The 19,489-nt window shown below is 48.6% G+C and overlaps 6 protein-coding genes across 6 annotated transcripts; 3 read left to right on the top strand and 3 right to left on the bottom strand.

Annotated features, from left to right (window-relative positions):
* Positions 1-4,642: 4,642 nt before the first annotated feature.
* On the top strand, positions 4,643-6,148 carry TREMEDRAFT_65042 (uncharacterized protein; the record flags this gene model as incomplete). The annotated part of the gene is made up of 6 exons (XM_007007258.1): positions 4,643-4,674; positions 4,748-4,844; positions 4,969-5,050; positions 5,542-5,591; positions 5,850-5,851; positions 6,040-6,148. The coding sequence occupies 6 exons, from the start codon at positions 4,643-4,645 to the stop codon at positions 6,146-6,148; spliced, it is 372 nt and encodes a 123-aa protein (XP_007007320.1).
* A 1,550-nt stretch (positions 6,149-7,698) lies between these two features.
* TREMEDRAFT_65041 (uncharacterized protein) lies at positions 7,699-9,759 on the bottom strand (the record flags this gene model as incomplete). The annotated part of the gene is made up of 5 exons (XM_007007257.1): positions 7,699-8,084; positions 8,148-8,477; positions 8,596-8,728; positions 9,363-9,617; positions 9,670-9,759. The coding sequence occupies 5 exons, from the start codon at positions 9,757-9,759 to the stop codon at positions 7,699-7,701; spliced, it is 1,194 nt and encodes a 397-aa protein (XP_007007319.1).
* Positions 9,760-10,298: 539 nt separating this feature from the next.
* TREMEDRAFT_65040 (uncharacterized protein) lies at positions 10,299-11,192 on the top strand (the record flags this gene model as incomplete). Its single annotated transcript, XM_007007256.1, has 1 exon — positions 10,299-11,192. One exon carries the CDS (start codon positions 10,299-10,301, stop codon positions 11,190-11,192), a length of 894 nt encoding a protein of 297 aa, XP_007007318.1.
* Positions 11,193-11,290: 98 nt separating this feature from the next.
* TREMEDRAFT_65039 (uncharacterized protein) lies at positions 11,291-13,205 on the bottom strand (the record flags this gene model as incomplete). The annotated part of the gene is made up of 6 exons (XM_007007255.1): positions 11,291-11,449; positions 11,690-11,758; positions 11,794-12,287; positions 12,459-12,543; positions 12,620-12,641; positions 12,772-13,205. The coding sequence occupies 6 exons, from the start codon at positions 13,203-13,205 to the stop codon at positions 11,291-11,293; spliced, it is 1,263 nt and encodes a 420-aa protein (XP_007007317.1).
* Positions 13,206-13,858: 653 nt separating this feature from the next.
* On the bottom strand, positions 13,859-15,687 carry TREMEDRAFT_40717 (uncharacterized protein). Its single transcript, XM_007007218.1, has 6 exons — positions 15,556-15,687; positions 15,158-15,454; positions 15,033-15,109; positions 14,592-14,957; positions 14,279-14,450; positions 13,859-14,063 (listed from the first exon to the last, which is right to left on the bottom strand). The coding sequence occupies exons 1-6, from the start codon at positions 15,635-15,637 to the stop codon at positions 13,945-13,947; spliced, it is 1,113 nt and encodes a 370-aa protein (XP_007007280.1). The 5' UTR covers positions 15,638-15,687; the 3' UTR covers positions 13,859-13,944.
* A 421-nt stretch (positions 15,688-16,108) lies between these two features.
* On the top strand, positions 16,109-19,176 carry TREMEDRAFT_65037 (uncharacterized protein; the record flags this gene model as incomplete). Its single annotated transcript, XM_007007254.1, has 6 exons — positions 16,109-16,231; positions 16,318-16,445; positions 16,490-17,500; positions 17,745-17,952; positions 18,417-18,540; positions 18,854-19,176. The coding sequence occupies 6 exons, from the start codon at positions 16,109-16,111 to the stop codon at positions 19,174-19,176; spliced, it is 1,917 nt and encodes a 638-aa protein (XP_007007316.1).
* Positions 19,177-19,489: the final 313 nt, after the last annotated feature.

The following is a 19,489-nucleotide window of genomic DNA, read 5'->3' as shown; positions in this document are numbered from 1 at the left end:
GTTCCCTCTAGTCTTGTCAGACAAGCCAGAGACATTCCTTGGGTCACAGTCCCATTCCTTGTTGGACTCAGGGTCTTGTTATCTTAAGTATATTCCTTGTCACTCCTAGTCCTTGTCCCCTTGTCCTTTGTCCTCTGTCTCAGGGTGGGCAGTATCCCTGACACTCGTTGACAGCTGACCAGAGATTATACAAAGTTGTACCTGTTAGGGACACAGCTGGAGACGTTCACCTCTGGAGCTGCAAGGTTCAAAACACCCCCTTTGGACACAGCGAGACAAACAGGCACCTCCCGAGGAGTCTAGTCCCATTCAGGGCATTTTCTGCGGACCTACGGTGGGTACCTCTGACCCCTTGGTTATCACATTTCCTCCTTCCTAGATGATATCTGGTATGTCTCACTAAGATGTCTGTAAGGATCTACATATGTAAAACGCAACAGACTTGAGTCCATTAGGGAGGACTGAACCATTCCACAACTGATATAGTTATGATGGCATATGTTATCTTGGAGTCATATGGAATGTCCACTTCTCCATCTTCTCTCTTCTCTCGTGGGCATAAGAAGAACACCATAGACAATGCTTTGAGCACCTGTTTTAGTCACGCTTTTCCTCCGCCAAATGTAGGATCTGTTCTTGAAGAGATACTTCAACCATTTCTCTGAACGGGAATGGTAGGCCGCGCATTCACCTCTGGAGTGATTTGTCTCTGGCTGGGAACCATGGGGTCCGTGCAGCTCCAGAGAGGACCGTCTCCGGCTGTGTCCCCAACAGCCATGGTGCCCGTCTCTCCCTAAGGCTCAGCCAGCTCAAGGTAGATATTCTCTAGTTTACATCAGATCCCTCAACTGTATAGGGATATGAGACATTAACTTCATTGCGGAAGGATCATGCCCCCCTAGCGCCGACTTACCTGGCTTTCACATTGGTGACCTTCCCAAGCAGGTAGGTCACCAAAGGTAAGTTCCGCAGGAATGTTTTACTGTTGGGCAGGACTGTCCAAAGAGATCCACTCCTCCTTGAAGGTTGACCTCAAGCATTTGGAGATGCCCTACTCATCTGACTCATGACCACGTCATGACAACGTGATAACCTTCATTGTGATATATACCAATGGAAATGCCTATTCTGATCTCCAGTCTACATGTGCACCACTTGCACACATTCAATCACGACAAAGAGTGCCATACGGACATGGTAAGGTCTGTGTTTTATAGAACCTTTAGCATGAAGCATCAGTCAATTCATTCCTGATGTCTACTGGATTCCATACTTGTGTCCGTGTTTCAATCAGAGAGGGGCTTACAGTGGACTCTGTACCTCCACATGACAGCAGAGAGCTACTTGTACCTCTCTTCCATCCTGTAAGTTTGGGAATGAGATAGTACTTCAGGAACCATTCAAGTTACCTGTAACTGCACAGGTCACTCGGGCTGCACATGGCCAAAGTTAATGCCCAGGCGGGACGAGGGGATAATTATCCCTGACAGAGGGTTATGTGTCGATGATCTGTATGCTACAAGCGTTTCGGAAGGGTCTTGTAAGCCTGGGTGAATCTCTCGGGAGCTACAAAAATTGATGAGTGCTTCACGGATAACAGTTCTGAGAAGCAGATCTGGTAAATCTTCCATCACCGAAGGTGGGACAACGAAGGGTTTGATTGTGTAAGTGTACACTGCAGGTTGGAGATCACCTTTGTCCAGAACGTTGTTACGGATTGCCCGTAGAGAGTGTGACACGACAATATCGTACTTCGAAAGGTGTGCAAACGCTACGACGGATATTGTGTGGGAAACCCCTTTGGCTTCACTGTGACTGATAGGGGATTTGATCGTCACCTGGTGCTGATTAGCATGAGCCTGTACTTTGAAAAATCAGACAAAACACCTTCTCGATTTGGAAGATTGGACTACAGGAAATTCTTACATACCGTACCTCCTGTCACGCCCGTCGAGCAACTACTTCCTAATAGACCGACGGTCGACGAACCTCGGCTAACTTGATCCTTCTTGATCGATGTCTCACCCAACCGGGAGGGCGCAGACGTCGAAAGGGGTGTAACGACGGCGTACTTCGCCGTGGTTACTCTAACTGGGGTTTTGTTCTACTGATGGCGATGTATCTCGATTTGTAAATAGCTATCTCTATCTATCTTTCACTACTGACAACAATCAAGGATCGCTGAAGAACTTCAGCGATCTTCTCAGCTAATATTGTTTATTCCTCCTAGACGTTCATCCAACCCTCTCGCGCTTTGACGTACTTCGACGCACTTCGTCCAACTTCCCCGAGCCCTCGGCCATCCTCTTCCTCCTTCGACTAACTCCGCCTAACATCGCCGCACTTCTGCCTCCGTTGTCCCTACCTAGCCTAACTCCGCCTAACATCGCCGCACTTCTGCCTCCGTTGTCCCTACCTAGCCTAACTCCGTCTAACTTCGCCGTACTTCTGCTTCCATTGTCCCTACCTAGCCTAACTCCATCTAACTTCGCCGTACTTGGTCTCAGATGTCCTGAGTTACGTGTAGAGTAAAGAGTTAAGGTGTGATAGGGGTTTTGATGGTCAAAGGAGGGTCATTGCTGGTGGAATAATTGAGGTGGTGGAATAATCGAGGTGTCACGACGTAGTTCGTGACACCTCCTCCCTGAAGCAATCTCTCGGGACCATCTTGTGGCAACCACTCTGTGATCTCTGTGCAAGCATGAGCTTGTACCGTCCCACCTGGTAAACACTCCTGTTGTGACCACTCTCTATTGAGTCCTTGAGCAGGCTTCCAACTCGACTCAGACGTAGATGTTGTCATTTCGTAATGGATGGTATCAAAAGTTAGGAACTCTGATTTATATGGAGAACACTTGGTCTGATTGTCAAGGTTTTATGCTCCACTCTTTCCTGATCTTCTCATAGTGACTAAGGTGCCTACACTCAAGGCAGTGCTTCTGCCTCCTTTATCTATTTCATGAGTGACTCTCCTTTTAACTATGTCATACCCAGTCTCCTACTGGCTAGGGTTTTCACGTAAGCAGACCTTCTCGTGGGATGGGGCTTCCCCAAGGCCACAATAGAATCGGGCCAAGACGGCCGAACCCCCGTTAGATAATTACCCCTTCCGTCGAATATTTCTCCGTTTACCTTATCCTCTGAACTCTATTCGATTGTCTCTGGTTTACTGTGTGTGAGTGGAATGTGATAAGTATAGAGACATGTAGAATTGATGCATGCTGTCTAATTATCAGCAAAACAATCCCCCCCCCCCCCTCCCCCCTCCCCCCCCGGCCTCGTCCCCCAAGCGGCTTCCCCTACCCACCCATTACGTAGGTAGCGTCTTTCACAAGCTCCCTGCTGCCCGCCTGACATGGTGACACGGCTGTTGCACACCCTAAAGATATTGTCACACATCTAGTTTATCTCTTCATGTCCTGGATATTCAGCCTCAAATCGTCATGGCATCAGGCCAGATGAAAAATCCAGGCTACAGTATGTTTCTAGAATATGGGTTCATATCTCAACACACATACCTACCGGTTAGTCGCAGATGACAACTTTGGGACTGCTACGCCCACAAATTATGGTGCATACTCAGCAGTCTCAACGGTAGCTTGTTGGGGCCTTTACAAGTGTTTTGATGATCTCCTACATGCAGTGGCTGGACAAACGCCACTCCTCCTTCCCTCTCATTCTGGCAAAGTCCGCCTTCGGAATCATCGCAGGCCAAAAAGACCCATGGCTCTCATGTGGGGCAAGAAAGAGCAACCCCATGATATGTTCGACGATTCATTCCAAACGCTTTGGCACTCTGTTCCTATTTGGTTCACCTCACAGTCTGGGACTGGGGAATGAAGGAAGCGCAAGTTCACCACGTATTGATATGGAACTGAGAGGTCCCGTGAGGACGAAGAACGATAATGTTGCAATGTGAGACATGGGACCTATGTGCGCCATGTACAAGATAAACAATTGAGAAGATCCTGGTCGCAATAAAAGATGATGCTGTATTTCCGTCCCTCTTGAATGATGTGATTCAAAGAAGTGATGAGATGTCGGTAGAGCGATTGAAAACATGCAACATGGTGGTATTTAATGTACAGGTTGAGTATGGTCAGCACATAATGATACTGTATCTAGCCGTGGCGTAGGTACTTATAGTGGCTTGATCGATCTGATGGGGAGAACATACTCGTTATCATCTCTCCAACCTGCTTACTTTGGACGTGTACAAAGATCTCCCTCCTCATGATGATACTCCCCTATCCTGCGTCATATCTCCTCTGATAGGCGGAGGCTTTCAGCGATAGCTTGATCCTACTGTATTCAATGGAAACCAGTCAATCATCCCCCGGGTTACTTGTGCCGCTGTTCTCCGGGATCTCCTCGGGTGGACTCGTGCTCAAGGGGACATATCTGAACTCCAAAGTATCATCATAGCAGAGCAGAACTACTTCCACGTCAGAAGTCAGACTGTCTTGACCAAGCTTTAGTCTCTCCGCCCTGACCTTGGTCAGAACCTCTGGCCAGCCAACTCTCAAGACATTGTTTCTTAAGACCTCTCGCCCGAATGTACGATGAGCGATGATATCTTGTTGGTTGAGAGGTCTGGCCATTGCTTCCTGATCCCTGATATCTGGAGCAGATGAAACGCAACATGTCCTCGGAAGTTGTAAATGACGAAGAAATGTGAGTTTAAACTTTTACTCTACCTTCTCTCTCACTCTATCAATGTCAAGTAGGTAATCTGGTGTGTCATAAGTTGTATGCGCGATATCAAACCCGATGGACTCGAATCAAATCGGAGGTTCTGCTTCTGGGTCTCTGACGATTTCCGGCTGTTCAGCGTCGTTCTGTTGGTGGGTCAGCGCTATTCTTGGCTCGACTATGAGGGGTCCTGTGTATTGCAAGAAGTAATCCATACATGAGTGACTGGTTGTCCGTGATGGTAGCTTAAAAAAGTCGAGTAGAACTGATAGGCAGAACGCTCACGTCGACATGCAGCACTGCTTTGGAATTTGGAAATTCCACGCTTGGTTCCCCAGTATATTCCGACTTCTTCTGTGTAAGTCGGTTCACGTTTCTCTGGAGGCCATGATTCATTGAACAAACCCAGCAGTCTGGGGAGCTGACTTACAACATGAGCTACTGCAACATTCTCAATCCAGCTGTTGGTCATTGGTGATACAGATGTTCAGTCTGGTAACTTTTTCCTGGGTGTTGGAGAGCTGTGATTGGCCACTTTCCTTCTTCTTATAGCCTGCCAAGGGTGTGTGGTCTTCTAACTCCTCATCGCCTCTCGGTTTTGACGTGAGAATGTCCTCCACGATCATGCACTGCCCCGTTCTTCCTGCGGTCCGACTGATCTTGGTCGTCCGCGACACGCGACAAGAAAAGGGGGAATCGCCACACTGCCACACTGCCACACTGCCACACTGCCACACTGCCACACTTACGGTGGCCCGATAGTCCTTCGCATTGTGCAAATTTCATTCCGCGTTCTCCATTCTGCTGATGTTGTGATGAAATCCATAAAGTATGCGCTGCATCACTCAGCCACAAGACACTCTCAAGGTCCACAACTCGGCATGTATGCTCATCAGATAGTAAGGAATGTATACTTTGAATCTTATGCATGTATCTACAGAGGGAACCAAGTAGGCAGCAGGGCTATATGAGCTCTATCACAAGTATGAGTAGTTAGGGTGATAGTACCACTAGCTGCTACTCAAAATCAATGATAGACGCAATTTCAGGAAAAGACTATCAGCTTCATACTTGATACTACATGCAGTATGCAGCAACCTACCTCCTCACAGGTCTCAGAAGCAATGAGAGCAAGAGGATCTGAGGACTACAAGTAGGGGTAAGTTAGAGGGTGGAAGGCGGACTCCCCTATAGGCAAGGTATAGTGCCACATTTGGGATCGAGTATTTGATCTTCTTCCATAGGAACCTCCAAGAGATATACATAGTACTGGGGTGTAGCTACAGCCTGTAGGATCCTAACAGTGGTCTGAACATGTCTCTAAGTGGATGCATGCATGAGTTATAGGGAAAGAAAGGATATCATCGGGAATGAAAACGCAAAACTGAAAATGATGGAGTTCGAAGGACCATCGGGCCACCGTAACACTAGGGGTGCTCAGTTCTATAATGGCTAGTCGCGACATTATCACAGATAAGTGAACACCCGTGATAACGAGCCATTTTTATGTCATAAATGCCACGTGTGAGGTAGAAAATGCCACGTGTAACCCCTCCTTCGCGTCCTCCCCCATGTCATCTCATGCAGGTTTATGTATATGTATCTCGGCCATTGCATTTCTCAACTATCTACTAAGCAAAACCCCTCGGATTTCGTGTCATGCCTTCCAAAACCCCTCGAGCTCACCTCCTGCACGATTTAGAAGATGCCGCATTGCTTCTGTTTCCTCTGCTGGACGATCATACCTCAAGGGCCTGTTTGGAAGACATAATTCAAGCACATCAACAAATCTCAGCAAATCGTTACTTAGATCGATACCCGACTGTCTCTAACAATCTTCCCTGACCCTCTTTCTACCACAGTGACATTCTCCTCTTTGCAGAACGAGGCATTCGTCATAAACAAGCATTTCGCATGTCCCCTAGCCATCTTGATGACATTGTCGATTTTTTCAAGGAGGACCCTGTCTTTTTTTCAAGAGGAAACAAGCCTCAGGCCCCACCAAAGTATCAGATAGGGTTACTGGTCTACCGAATGGCTCATGGACATGACTGCAGGACATTAGATTGCGAGTTCGGGGTCTCAAGCAAGTTTTCCTTCCAATTGCTCTGTCCATTTTGCTAATTAGTTAGCCGGCACTGTATTCAAGTGGTGTGACCGGGCCCTCATTGCTATACTGAAAAAACGATCTTACTTCATCTCCTGGCCGTCCCCCACCGAAAGAATTGAAATCAAAGCTCGATTTCTCTCTGAATACTCAATTCCTCACTGCGTAGGCCTCATCGACGGCTATCATGTGAACCTCTCAACTGCTCCTGCTAGAGATGATGCAGGGGCTTATCATAGCCGCAAGGAGAGGTATGGCTTCAATGTCATGGCTATCGTCCATCATACAAAGCGTTTTCGATATATTCATTACGGCTATCCCGCTTCCAGCAGCGATCAACGAGTTCAGCGAGCTATCGAACCCCTTAACACGCCCTCTCAGTATTTCAGCAACCAGGAGTACCTCCTGGCTGATTCTGGCTTTACAGCATCGTCTGTCGTCGTACCAATGTTTAAAAAGAGTGCTGGCCAAGCGGTTCTTCGAGGTAAAACCGTGTATTTCAACTCTCGAGCCTCTGTCATGAGGGTAGGGGTCGAACATTCAATAGGTGTGTTAAAGGCTCGATGGACGATACTTCGATCAATGTCTATGAGACTTCGAACTAAAAGAGACGAAGCTATGGCTCACGCAATCATTGTAGCCTGTACAATTCTCCACAACATCCTCATAAACACCGACGAATATTACACCGAAGAAAATACTGGAAATCTACCAATTGAACCACTTCGAGATGACCTGCCTGCAGAGGAGGTAGCAGAGGACGATTTCTTAGGTGCTGGTCGTCTCAGGCCACACATGAGAAGACGTCATGAGTTGGTGGAGCAAATGTTAGCATTGGAGACAGAGGAAATCGACATAGACAACTTCATTTTATCATGAAAAAAGGTGAGTGGTTTCAACTACCTATCACTCTCCGACCAATTGCTCCACTCATCATATTCGGTGTGAACGTCTCCTTCCCCTTCTTCTCTGTCCCTGTGAGCTCTATCATACCTCTCCTCTGCATCTGCGATAGCCTGAACCCAGGAAACACAAAGTTCTACCGGTAGTCCTTGCTCTGCAGTGAGACGAGCTTGAGCCTCCTTCGATGTTATGACCAACCTCTCATTTTTAGCCCTTTCCTTCCTCTGTCTCTTCGAATCTTCTCTTTCTTCCTCTTGGATAGCTAGCTTACGCTTCTCTAGGCCTATCTCCTCCCTTCTGCTTGCAGCAATCTCCTCAAACAACCCCGCAATACCTCCAGCATTGTTTTTTCCTTCCCCCCTCCTGGACGATGTGTAAAGGCCTGTAAATCAGCTATACCCTGACCTTAGTGGCTATGCAGTCCATGTCACCGTGCCTGACGTACCTGCAGCTCGCTTGGTCAGCCTATGATCACTAAAACTGCGTTCCCTAGTCGCAGGACGTGTATTTTCGCTCTGAGTCGATGTATCTTCAGTTTGAGACTCTTGCTGGCCTAGGAAGTCATTCAATGACATCTGAGATGGTGATGGAGGCCTAGGAGAGTGTGGAGATCTCTCAGGAGAAGGAGAGGGGTGGTGAGAACCCCTCATAATCGTCTCGAGTGTGACATTCGAATTTCCGGTGGTACCTGTGCGAAGGGATTCTGTCCCGCTGTCTCTTTCGGCAAATATGGGGTCCACAGAGTCATATTCAGGACACTTCTTCAGTACAGTGGCTGCAGATCAGCTAAGGAAGCATAGGAGTGATGAACAGCCAGGAGACAGATGATACACAGGTCACAGGAGGTATCCGGGGAGAAGGGGAGAAGGGAGAAGGGAGAGACGGGGACTCACCTTTAACCGTCTGTTCAGCTTGATTTATCTTCTCTGGATCCTCACTACCATCCACCATACTCTCGAATAAACCCTTCCCTGTGTGATTTAGCCAGTCACGGGCCTCTCGCCACCTTCTTAAGAGTTCACAAATCTAGAAGACATCAGCAGAGTTTTAGGGGGGGAGAAAAGGAAGGAAATGTCACGGACGGGGTCTAATCCCCAGAGGGTAGGCAAGGTGACTGGAATGGGGCTGTAACCCAATACTTGTCTCGGGCTCGTAGAGCTGAGGAGTATACAGAGGGTGACAAGGGACTGAGGGGACTGAGGGGACTGCAAGATGTCAGGCTGGGACTGACTGGATTGACACAAGATCCATAGGTGGGGAACAACCTGTTTGGAGGGGGTATTTATCCCCATCAAGCGGGTTGCTCAACATGTCTACGGAATAAACTAGAAAGCGCAAACGTGGGAAAGATTGCTCAGCGAGCAGACTGAATTACTACTTTGGGAAAGTGGAGGCAGGCACTGAATGTTCCGGACTATGGATGATTGCTCAGCAATCAACCAGAGTTACTACTTTGGGAAGGTGGAGGCAGGCACAGAATGTTCCAGAGTGTGGAGGCTTGATAAGCAAGTGGAGGTAAAGGTGGAGGCAAGGGTGGAAGGTTCCAGCATGTGGAGGTGGAGGTGGAGGTATTCAGGGGTATGCGTTTCAAGTGTCTGATTGCGCAAAAGCACTTTGACAAGTGGCAGATAGGTGATGTATGACAGGAAATCACACTTACCTTGTTTTGTATCTGATCAGTCGATCTTGTAGTTGGACATCCTGACTTGGACATCCACTCAGAGCATTCCCTAGCCATCCCCAGCTTCTTCTTACCCCCTAGGCCATGTTGATACTTCTTGAAGTTATCTCCCATAGCTAACCACTCAATAAGGTAGTCGAGCGAGCAGTATTGGCCGGTACCTTGATCTTTTGTCCAGCCTAAAGTTGCTGGGGGGTTGTCCTGACTATCCTCTTTGTCCCTGTTCCTCCTTTGCTGAGTTCTAGTAGATGGTTGCCGAGCAGTGGAGGGGATATGCAGAACCTACTGAAGTTAGCAGGGGTATGCGAAGGGGGTTTAACGACATATTTACAGGTGGTGACGGTGACCTCAAATTACCACCCCCCGAGGTGTCCATAGTATCAGCTTGAAGCTACAGCTCTCCTCTTTCAGATTCTTGGCTTTTTATCGCTTTAAAGTGTCTCTGTAAGAAGATACGATAACTCTACGGTGATGATGAAAACTCAACGGTCACTTTTCACCTGTGGTGATGTCGCGTTTGTTTGTCATCAAAATTACCCGAAGAGGAAATTTTTACGTCATTTTAACACGTGTTATTTTGGCGTATCAGAAATGAGCACCCCTACTGCCACACCCTACGTATGTACTTACTACTACTACTCACCTACTCTTGTCGTACTTACATAACCCTTTCACATAGTAAACATTGTTCTTATTCACCCCTCTGATATCTAACACTGGTAGTAGTCTGCTCCCCCGGCGAGATTATCATACTCGGTTACAACGCCTCAGTCCTTCCTCTCTCATCCCATCCGACTTTAACAGTCGCTGTATCCGGTGATAGGACCCGGTACCCTCATCCTCTGTGAGTCTCTCCTTCTTTACGATCCTCGCTGACACATCCCAGTCTGTACTCATACCTTCAACACTCTTCCCATGTCCTATCATCACCTCCTCACTCCTGATCTTCTACACGAAGCAAGGCGCAACGCCCGTCGTCGTCACGTTCATTCCTTCCAAGACGGCATAACTCTCAAATTCGGACAAGGTGTGACCAAAGAAGAATACGACATCCTTCAACTCGTACACAGTACCGGTTGTACATTTTCGCCCGTACCTCTCGAATGGTCAACTTACCAAGAATGTAACGTGATAGCCATGACCACCCTTCCAGGATTACCTTACGGCCATAAACGCATATACCCAGGAGACAAAGAATCCATCTGTGGCGATTTGAAGCGGATCATGGATGACCTCAACGATTCTCTCGACGCGATGGGAATCCGACCTCCGTATCCAGACCAAGTATGCAGTCTCGAAGGAAGTTCATGTCTCCGATTGCCATACTTTGACGAATTAGGTCCAGGTCCAGTCGCCCTCGAACATCTGGTGGAGAACATGACGTGTCGAACACCCCAATTGGACTCTTTGAAAGACAGACACGAGTCGATCCTTCGTATGTTACAAACAGATAGAGGAGTCCGATTCTGTCATATGGACTTACATCCCGGAAATATATTGGTTGAGGGCGGGAAAGTGACGGGAATTGCGGATTGGGAATACGCAGGATGGTACACTGCAACGATGGAGGTTTTCGCGGCGGTTTGTCATTCGCACAGGTTGAGAGCATTCGCTTCAGTTCTGATATCGACGTGGGGATTATCATCAGAGCTTGATAATGATGCGCAGGAGTCTATGAGCAAGCTGTATCAAGGGACCATGAGAGCGCAGCGTGAGAATATCAGGGCGGAGATGGTGGAGAAGATGCGATTGAGGAAACTGATCCGTCAGGAGGCGAAACGTCTCCGACAGGTCAATGAGACCCAATAGACCTATCAAATTTTTCATTACACTCGTCCACTTCACCTACCGACGCAAACGGTTGAGCGGAGATCCGTGGGAAGTCAGACAGTTGTGGGGCATGACGCTCATTTGAGCTGGATATCATTGGGAGTACTGAAAGCACTGTCTATAGGTAGGTGCTCAATGATCCAGACCATGTCTTCCGGATACAATTCTTTCCACCGATGGTTTCCCTTTGTCACCTCTCCACTCGTTTCAGCACTAAGAACACAGGTGAAGACATTCTGACAGGCAGTCACATATATATGCATCTCGATCGACTTTCTTCCGTCTCGCCTCTTCTATTCCTTACAAAGCTCTTACATGTGTTTATATTTTCCCGTCCTTATCACATTCTACTCGCTCATTGTGCACTTTTCTCCTTTTCCCTCACCTAGTCCCTCCTTGCCCTGATCTTCACTCCAGTGACGCTTCCCATTCCTCTGCGGTCAATTCGTGTCACTCTTTCCCAAACAGGGACTCACCACACATGTCTTGACCTCAGCGGCCCCCTTCGCAGCCCTTGCCCTCCCTACCCCTCGTTGTTCTGGTACCTGATTTTGTCGACCGTCTGCTGATACGAGCTCACCAAACCGAACTTTCCATTCAAAACGTCTAAGGCTCTCCGAATAAAATCTTGACAGTTCTCATCCTTATCATCATCGGGTAAATCGACCTCACCACAGGCATTGATTGCCTGGTCGAGTTGCGCGTCCGTTATGGTTCCCAGTACACTCGAAAGGGTCATTTTGGTACTGAAAGAGTTGGATGAGTGATGACTGAACTCCCATTCGTTGGCTTGATCATCATAAGTGGAATGAATGAATTGGAACCATTTCTGAGGAACGACTTCACCTTGATCATTTTCCAAAAAAAGATTCCAGTCGATCTGAGGACATCCGCAACGTTTATAGTCATCGTTGGAATCATCACTGTCGAAATCGTCTTCGTTATGAGGGCAGACGAGAGAATTATCACTGGTACTGTTGTCGTATTCCAAAACAAGTTCCCAATGCAACATATCGTACTCGTCGGGGTCGGCACCTTGACTGTACCCTAACTTGATGTTCCACATTCTTGTCGCTTTCTGTTCTACGCAAGACGTGAGATTTTTCAGATGGAAGATGATGATGACAGGGCAAGAGAAGATGAATGTACCAGACGGCTGCAGGGAACCATCCTCATAGCGGAAGAAGCAAATTCCACCTCGAGGACGAAGACGCTCATGGAAAGAAGTTTAACGCATGTCATGACCCCTTTCTTTCGGTCCGGGTGCCGACAAGAAGCAACGTTCCAAAAAGGGAGCTACGTCGGTAACCCATACATCATCAAGTGCAATCTACCTTCAGTCGTGAGTCAAGCAAATACCGAAATGGTGGTTCAACTTGTATGCAAAAGAACCAATCATTTCTCACTTTACTCGTAAATAATAATTTACTTTAGGTTCAACACTGTCTCAATTGAATCAAACAACCCACTCCTTATTTCCTGATTACCCTGCAACCTGAAACACCACCAGACGGTAGACCAGTCAGACATCAAGGAGAACTCCTCATTTCACACATACAGGGCTCTTCCGACATAGTGCTGACAGTTTTCCCCAGTGTTCAGCCTGGGTAAGAGTGATGGCTGCTTGCATAAGGAGATGGCTGTTGGAAGCTCCCCACCTGTCAAGGACCCAAGGACCTTCGATTTCACCATGCTAGAGCTAGAATTGTCCTGTCCCATGATGCTGACTCTCCATCCTATGTCTGATGCGCCCTCGGCTTCGCAGTAAACATGTTTTCTACTGATGTCGAGATCAGAGTCATTGTCAACACCTGAAAACCTCTGAGTTGTGAGACTACCCCCGGTGTCGATAGGTGTAGGGCACGTCGCTGAAGTATGAGTCGTGATCTGTGAATCGTTGTTCATTGTGCGCTCGAACATGATTTCCATGTGCGAGTATTTTGATGTTACGGGATGTCCAGGTGTGAGGTAGCCGATTTTGATTTCCCACATTGGGGTGGTGATTCTGGTCAGGTGAGAGAATCGTGAGACAGGCTACTAATATCATATACCTGGAGTATCTGGCAGTGAACATGAATCGGGAAACCAAATCGTATGACGTTGAGGGCGATGCTACCGGATGAAAGGGTGATCGATGACGAAATTTGGACGGTTGAACGCCCAAGACCAGGGAGGGATACAACCTTGGTGGTGATAATCCCTGGGGGATCTGTTGAGTAATCTGATATCATCTAGCCTGCATGAGTTGTTGCAAGTGTGACAAAGTGAGAAGTTCACGAAAAACTGAAGGGAACGTCATTCATCACGCTCTTCCTGTCAAACTCACGTCTACGTCATTCCAACAAATTTCGGCTGCATCATTCGAGTTCAGGTGAGAAGCAGGCCATGATAACACAATCCGCATAAATCATCAGAAAACTCACGACTTGATTGCCTGCCGGGTGGCAATCACACTGGCCCCTCCATTGTCAGCGGGTGGGGGCGTTTCTGAGCATCCAACTCCCAAAACCTGGTCCTCTCTTGGGCCGGCAACGTCATGAATTCCCCTTTGGTCAGTGTGAGTTAGAAAGAAACATAAGTGGGTGGTGAGAAGTCGTCGTCCGAAGACAGGTGAGAAAGTATGAGTGACGGTGATTCCGACATATCCTCGATGGAAAGCATTATTCATATAACTCATTTTGACAGCTCACGTCTGCGTCAGGCCTGCTATATTCAGCTACAGTCATCCAGCTCAGGTGAAGAGTTGGCCCTTGAACCCCGGGAGGATCTCCTGTCCTTCTTTCTCCTTGTACGAAATTGCGCCTTTGTTCCCCGTACCCTGTTGCCATTTTTGTTTCTTGAATGTGAATTCTGCGACGTTAGCGATGACATTCGTATGTGGCGTGAGAAGAAAATGAGGATAAAGGCGATGCAGTGTGGGAGAAAGCATGACGAAGGCGATGATTTGAGTGAGAAAGATGATCGAAATGTGTAAAGTGGTGTGGCGATGCGAGATGTAGAGAGTGATGTGAGAGTGATGGTTGTGATGGATACGGAGTGAAGCGTGTGGGGAGCGAAAGACCCACCCTCCATGGTAGGCACTGGAACACCAGCCTTTTCAAACTCGTTCTGGGTGTAGCCTTCACGTTTGAGAACGGGACTGTCGATGGTGTTCAAGACGAGGTCGTTTTGAGGTCTAGCAAAGTAGAGAAGACCGAGACGGTCGACGTGTTGTTGGTCCTTGGGTGGGACGGAGACCTGGGGGTGAGCGTGAGCAGAGGATACGACATGACGCCTCCTTGACGCTGATCACGACGTTAGATAGAGAAGTGGACGACGAACGTGGATCAGAAGAGAAGGAAGAAGGAGTGATAGGCTGAGAGATAGCTGGTCACTCACCCTGTGAATCGTACTCTTGACATAGCCCCCAGTGAGGAAGCTCAAAGTGTCACACGTGTTGACGGTCAAACTGCCATCAAGAGGTTTGGCCCACTTCCACTCTCCTGTCTCGTGATCTTTGATCTGCAAAGCCGCCACGGGTTGTCTGAACAGTAACGTCAGGGTACCGAGATCGGTGTGACCCCTGCTGTAAAACCCTCCCAACTTAGGGATATCCTCCGCTGGGTATTTGCTATATTTCATGTAACGGAGATGGTCCTCTGATTTGTTTTCGTATTTGTGGAGGTTCACGAAGAAGTCGGGAGGAAGTTCGAGGGCGAGAGCGAGGAGGGTGTGAAGAGGGTCGAGGATTTTGTCGTGGAGGGACTGATTGTCAGTTTCGGTCATGTGCCATTTGTGTCATTGGCGAGGTGACGTTGGTAAAGGGGTGCGAATACTCACACGAGCAAATTCTTCAATCTCTCCGATGTTGTCGGCCACAGGAGCAGGGTGTTCTCTTGGGTGGAATCCATCGAATTCTGACAGTCAACATATAATTTCTGGTGAGGAAGGAGAAAGATACCTACTAGGGATGTTGTATACCTCGGTCCTGTCCCTTACCCCACTATCATGTACGGTCCTACCCGCCGGCCTATACCCGTTGTACTCTCCATTCTCAAGATCAGGAGTGTACTTGAGTTTCTCCTCCAAGGGGAGCTCGTAGAACTTTTGACCGATGGCGAATTGTTTGTCTACTTTCTCTTGAGAGATACCAAAGTTGGTGACGTAGAAGAAACCTTTGGTCCTGACTGCTTTGATGAGGGTGTCTGCGAGTTGTGCGTTACCTTCGGGAGTTCCGTAGAGGGAAAGGTCGATGGTGGGAACTGGGGGTTAGTCACTCTGTCTATAGATTCGCTCGATGAAGGAGAGAGTGGTGGGGCAAGTCAAGGGGTGGAATGAGAGTGGTGTGAAGAGACAGACTCACGATCGGCCCAGTCGAGCTTCTCTTTCGTCTCTGGGACGTAAGAGTAGTGGGAGATGGAGGGAGGAGAGATGGCAATGGGCATTTTGTATGAGATTTACAGAGTGTGTTTTTGAAGAGATGCGAGGGATGGTTGACTTTTCAAGAGAGAGACCGGGGGGGGGGGGAGGGGGGAGGGTTTATAAGACATTCCTCCACTACTCTCAGTCTTCGTCACCCCTCATACTTGTCTATCGCCTTGCCCCCCTCCCCCTCCCCCCTTCCCCCTCCCCCCTCCGTCGGTCGTGTCCGGAAGTATGCTCCTTATCGTTTGTGAATCGTTGGATGTTGAGAGAGCGAGTAGTGATGGTGTGATCGAGTGTGACGATGGCGACATCTTCGGCGGTCATCTCCGCTGTGCAATACTAATAGCGCCACCTGCCGTATCGCCGCGGCCTTAAACCCAGGTACCGAAACGGAACATCACGTGACAACCCCCCACGTTATCAGATTACCGCCACTCGGAACTTGTATCAAACTCGCTCTCTACCCAAAAAGGGCAAAAGGGCATGCAACCATGTCACACTCGGAACCCTTATCTGAACCATCTGGAACATTCGTATCTATCAGCGATGCTGGAGGATCATCGAGGAGTAAGAGGACAAAGACGGGTTGTCTCACTTGTCGGTTGAGGAAAAAGGTGCGCCCTCACACCATCATCTATTCCACTTTCTCTTTTCTTCTCTCTCGTCATGCTAGCAAAGTGAGTGGCCAGTTGACTCGTAGCGTTGTGACGAGGGGAAACCCGTCTGTGCTTGCTGCACCCGACTCGGACTTGAATGTATGGGATACGAAGAGAAAAGACCGAGATGGATGAATCAGAGGGATGTCGTTACGAGGACTGCTGCGGAGTTGTGAGTTTGTCCTTGACCCAACCATGGTGTGACTGACAGAGCAGGACCGATACCATCAATCAAGTCAAGAGGGGTAAGAGGAGGTCAATGTGGTGTGAACGAGCGTCAGAATCAATCAAATCTTCTCAAGACACCGTCCCTAGCTCCTCTAGTCCAGTCGGATCTCCTCCAACTGGGCGGCACCCTCCAGGACAAGTCAACATTCCATCGGCCCCGGAATGTGGGGTCCATACCACATCCACATCTATCAATCTGGAGTCGAATCCTCTATCTTCTATCCCTCCCATTCATCCAAACAAGTCCACAGAGCATACATCCGTATACATGCCCATCCCCACACTCTCCCCCTCAAACCCTCTCTCCGACTTAGACCTCGACCCGGAGTTTCTTTCCCTCCTTGGTTTCTCCCCTTCGTACCCTTTGCAGTATCCACCATTCCCAGGTACCCTCATGTTCCCATTCATGAACAACCCTGCGGTCAAAGACCTCTCAGATGATACTCCAACTCCACGTCCCACACCCGATATCAGATACTTTCATCATTACCTCGAGGTCGTCATGCCCCTGCAGTACAAATTCGACATTCAGTCCATTTCCAGTCTCGTCACTCCTCTCGCTTTCACACATCCTGCAGTGTTCAGCTCTTTATGCGCCATTGCCGCATTACACATGTCTGCACATCGGCGGATCAAGGCGATCTCGAACAATCCTCAGATTGATAATCGTCGCGAGGATCTCTCACGCCCGTATCTCACGTCCCGCGTCTCAACACGGCTACGACCGGAAATCCCTACGAGAATGAAAGAGGCCACGACGGATGATGAGGATCTAAAATTTGCTAGACAAGCTATAAACTCCACCATTGAAGAACTACGGGTGACACCGTCAGCGGAGATGACTTCGGATAAGGCTGTAGTCGCCGCTATCACCGCTTCAAGCTTTTACTTGTTTGATGGAGGGAATAAGAAAGGGTGGAGGGAGACAGCGGGACATGTGAGGAGATGTTGGTATGGGCTGTTGACAACCGCCAAGTTGCGAGGACAGATGAGTGGTTGGTGAGTCGTCATCGTTCTTCACCACTTCGCCCCAAGCCTGTGTCCCCAGATCTCTTTCTCTACCTCTCATATTATCCTATCCTCAATCTTTGTCAACCCCTGTCTTCCACTGGCACTCATCCCGTCGATGCTCTCATTGACAACTGGTCCTGAGAGGTCTTCCATTCTCCCAGAGTTGTGTTGTATGACATGGACCGATGCGTCATCCAGAACACACGCATATGCTTCAGGACTGACCATATAGCTCCACACTTGACGTCGGATACCTCAGCGAACGCCTCGGTCACCTCATCAACGCAGTCATATGGACAGATATCCTCGTCTCTGTCACCGACGGTAAGTCTACAGAGTCTCTCGAGGCCTACAGGACTCTATTGCTCGATGATCATATGGGAGATGACAAGACGTCGAGAATGCTGAGAGAGTCGGTGATGGGTTGCGATAGTACCACTGTGAGTGCAGCTGTTGATCTGGCCATGATCGCATATTTCTGTCTCTGGCAATTATCTACCTGATTTTTACATGTCCTCAGGTCTTTCTAATCTTCATCTTCGCAGTGACTTCATCTGTCCGCTATGCGTGTATCTCCAACACCCTCATCTTCATCCCTTCTTGTAGCGTGACCTTGCCATGCTGTCGCCGCCATCACACTCTTCTCCGTCTCATCTTCACATGTCTTTTCATCCTCCCATGAAGTTGAGACTACTTAGAGGAGGATCGAGAGAGAACTCAGACTTTCCACACACCGCCCGTCCGAGACGCACACCTGCAATGCTTACCCCAGCGCCTCGCCCTAGCCGAAACTGTCGCTTTGTCAGAATGGAAGTCTTCCGTCATCTCATCGGGTCAACTTTCCTACCCCGAGCTGATCCGACGTGCCGACCGTATACAGAGTCTGCTGAACGAAAGAAGATAGCGCGAGAGACATTTGTTCAGCTCTGAAGATGCGTTAACGGTGGAGAGGAGATGTGTGAGCGATGTGTTTTATCATGGTGTTAGAGTGTTTCTGGCTGTTGTGGTGAATGGGTCGTTTCCTGCTGGTGAGTCGGTTCGTCTGATGACTACTTTCTTCCTGCACCAGTCTTCTTGTCTATCCGACCCTCGTCCCGATGCGTTTTGTCCTCAAACGTCCCTGTTTTCCCTGCGACCTGTGTAACGATTCAAACACATCTGTTGTTGGCCATTGATTCTTTCCAAAAGTGCTTGTCTCCCCGTATTGCTCTCCGTCTAATCAAAACCGTCGTCTTGTACCCCGTTATCCCGAAAACGTCTTCTCACTCATGTCATTATTCCATGAGGGGACCAGTAGAAGGAGCACATATCACTTGGGGATTGACTGATCTGATACTCCAGTCCCTGAGATTGCCTCAGCGGTCCAAGACACACTTACCTCGCTCCTCATTCTCGACTCTTTACCTCAAACCACCGCAGATCGAGCATTGATCTTCCCTATCGTCATGGCGGGCTGTCACACTTCCGACCCGAGTCTTCAAGATGTATTCCGAAATCGATTCCGACGGTTGGGGGACGAAGGTAGTGTGTTTGGGAACACCGCTACGGCCACGAGGTTGATGGAGGAGGTATGGGTGCGAAGGGGGAGGGTGGAGAGGGGAAAAGAAGTGGGATGGAGGGAAGTCATGTTTGATTTGTATGATGAGGGGATGTTGTTGATTTGACGGGGGGTAAGTTTTGTCACTTCTGTATTGATATCATTTTGGAGGGGAGCCCATGTAAAGTCATCAATTTAAGATGTTTCTACAGGACATATCTCAACACAACTCAGTGATGCATGCTGTATCGAATTCGCAAGGTGTGTTCCATCTCCGTCGGACTGTAGTCTTGGCAGGCGGAACATGCGACGTCCATGCTTTACCAAGATGATCGAGCGGACCGGGAGACAATTGGCAAGTCAATGCCGGGTGCGAGATCGTAGATGTAGTTGTCTACACATGCATCCGTTAATGTCTAAGTATTGATCTCGCACTAGAA

Source organism: Tremella mesenterica, assembly GCF_000271645.1.
Source record: "Tremella mesenterica DSM 1558 unplaced genomic scaffold TREMEscaffold_13, whole genome shotgun sequence".
NCBI lineage: Eukaryota > Fungi > Basidiomycota > Tremellomycetes > Tremellales > Tremellaceae > Tremella > Tremella mesenterica.
The sequence above is the reverse complement of the archived record's forward strand: the minus strand, read 5'-3'. Positions and strand labels throughout refer to the sequence as shown.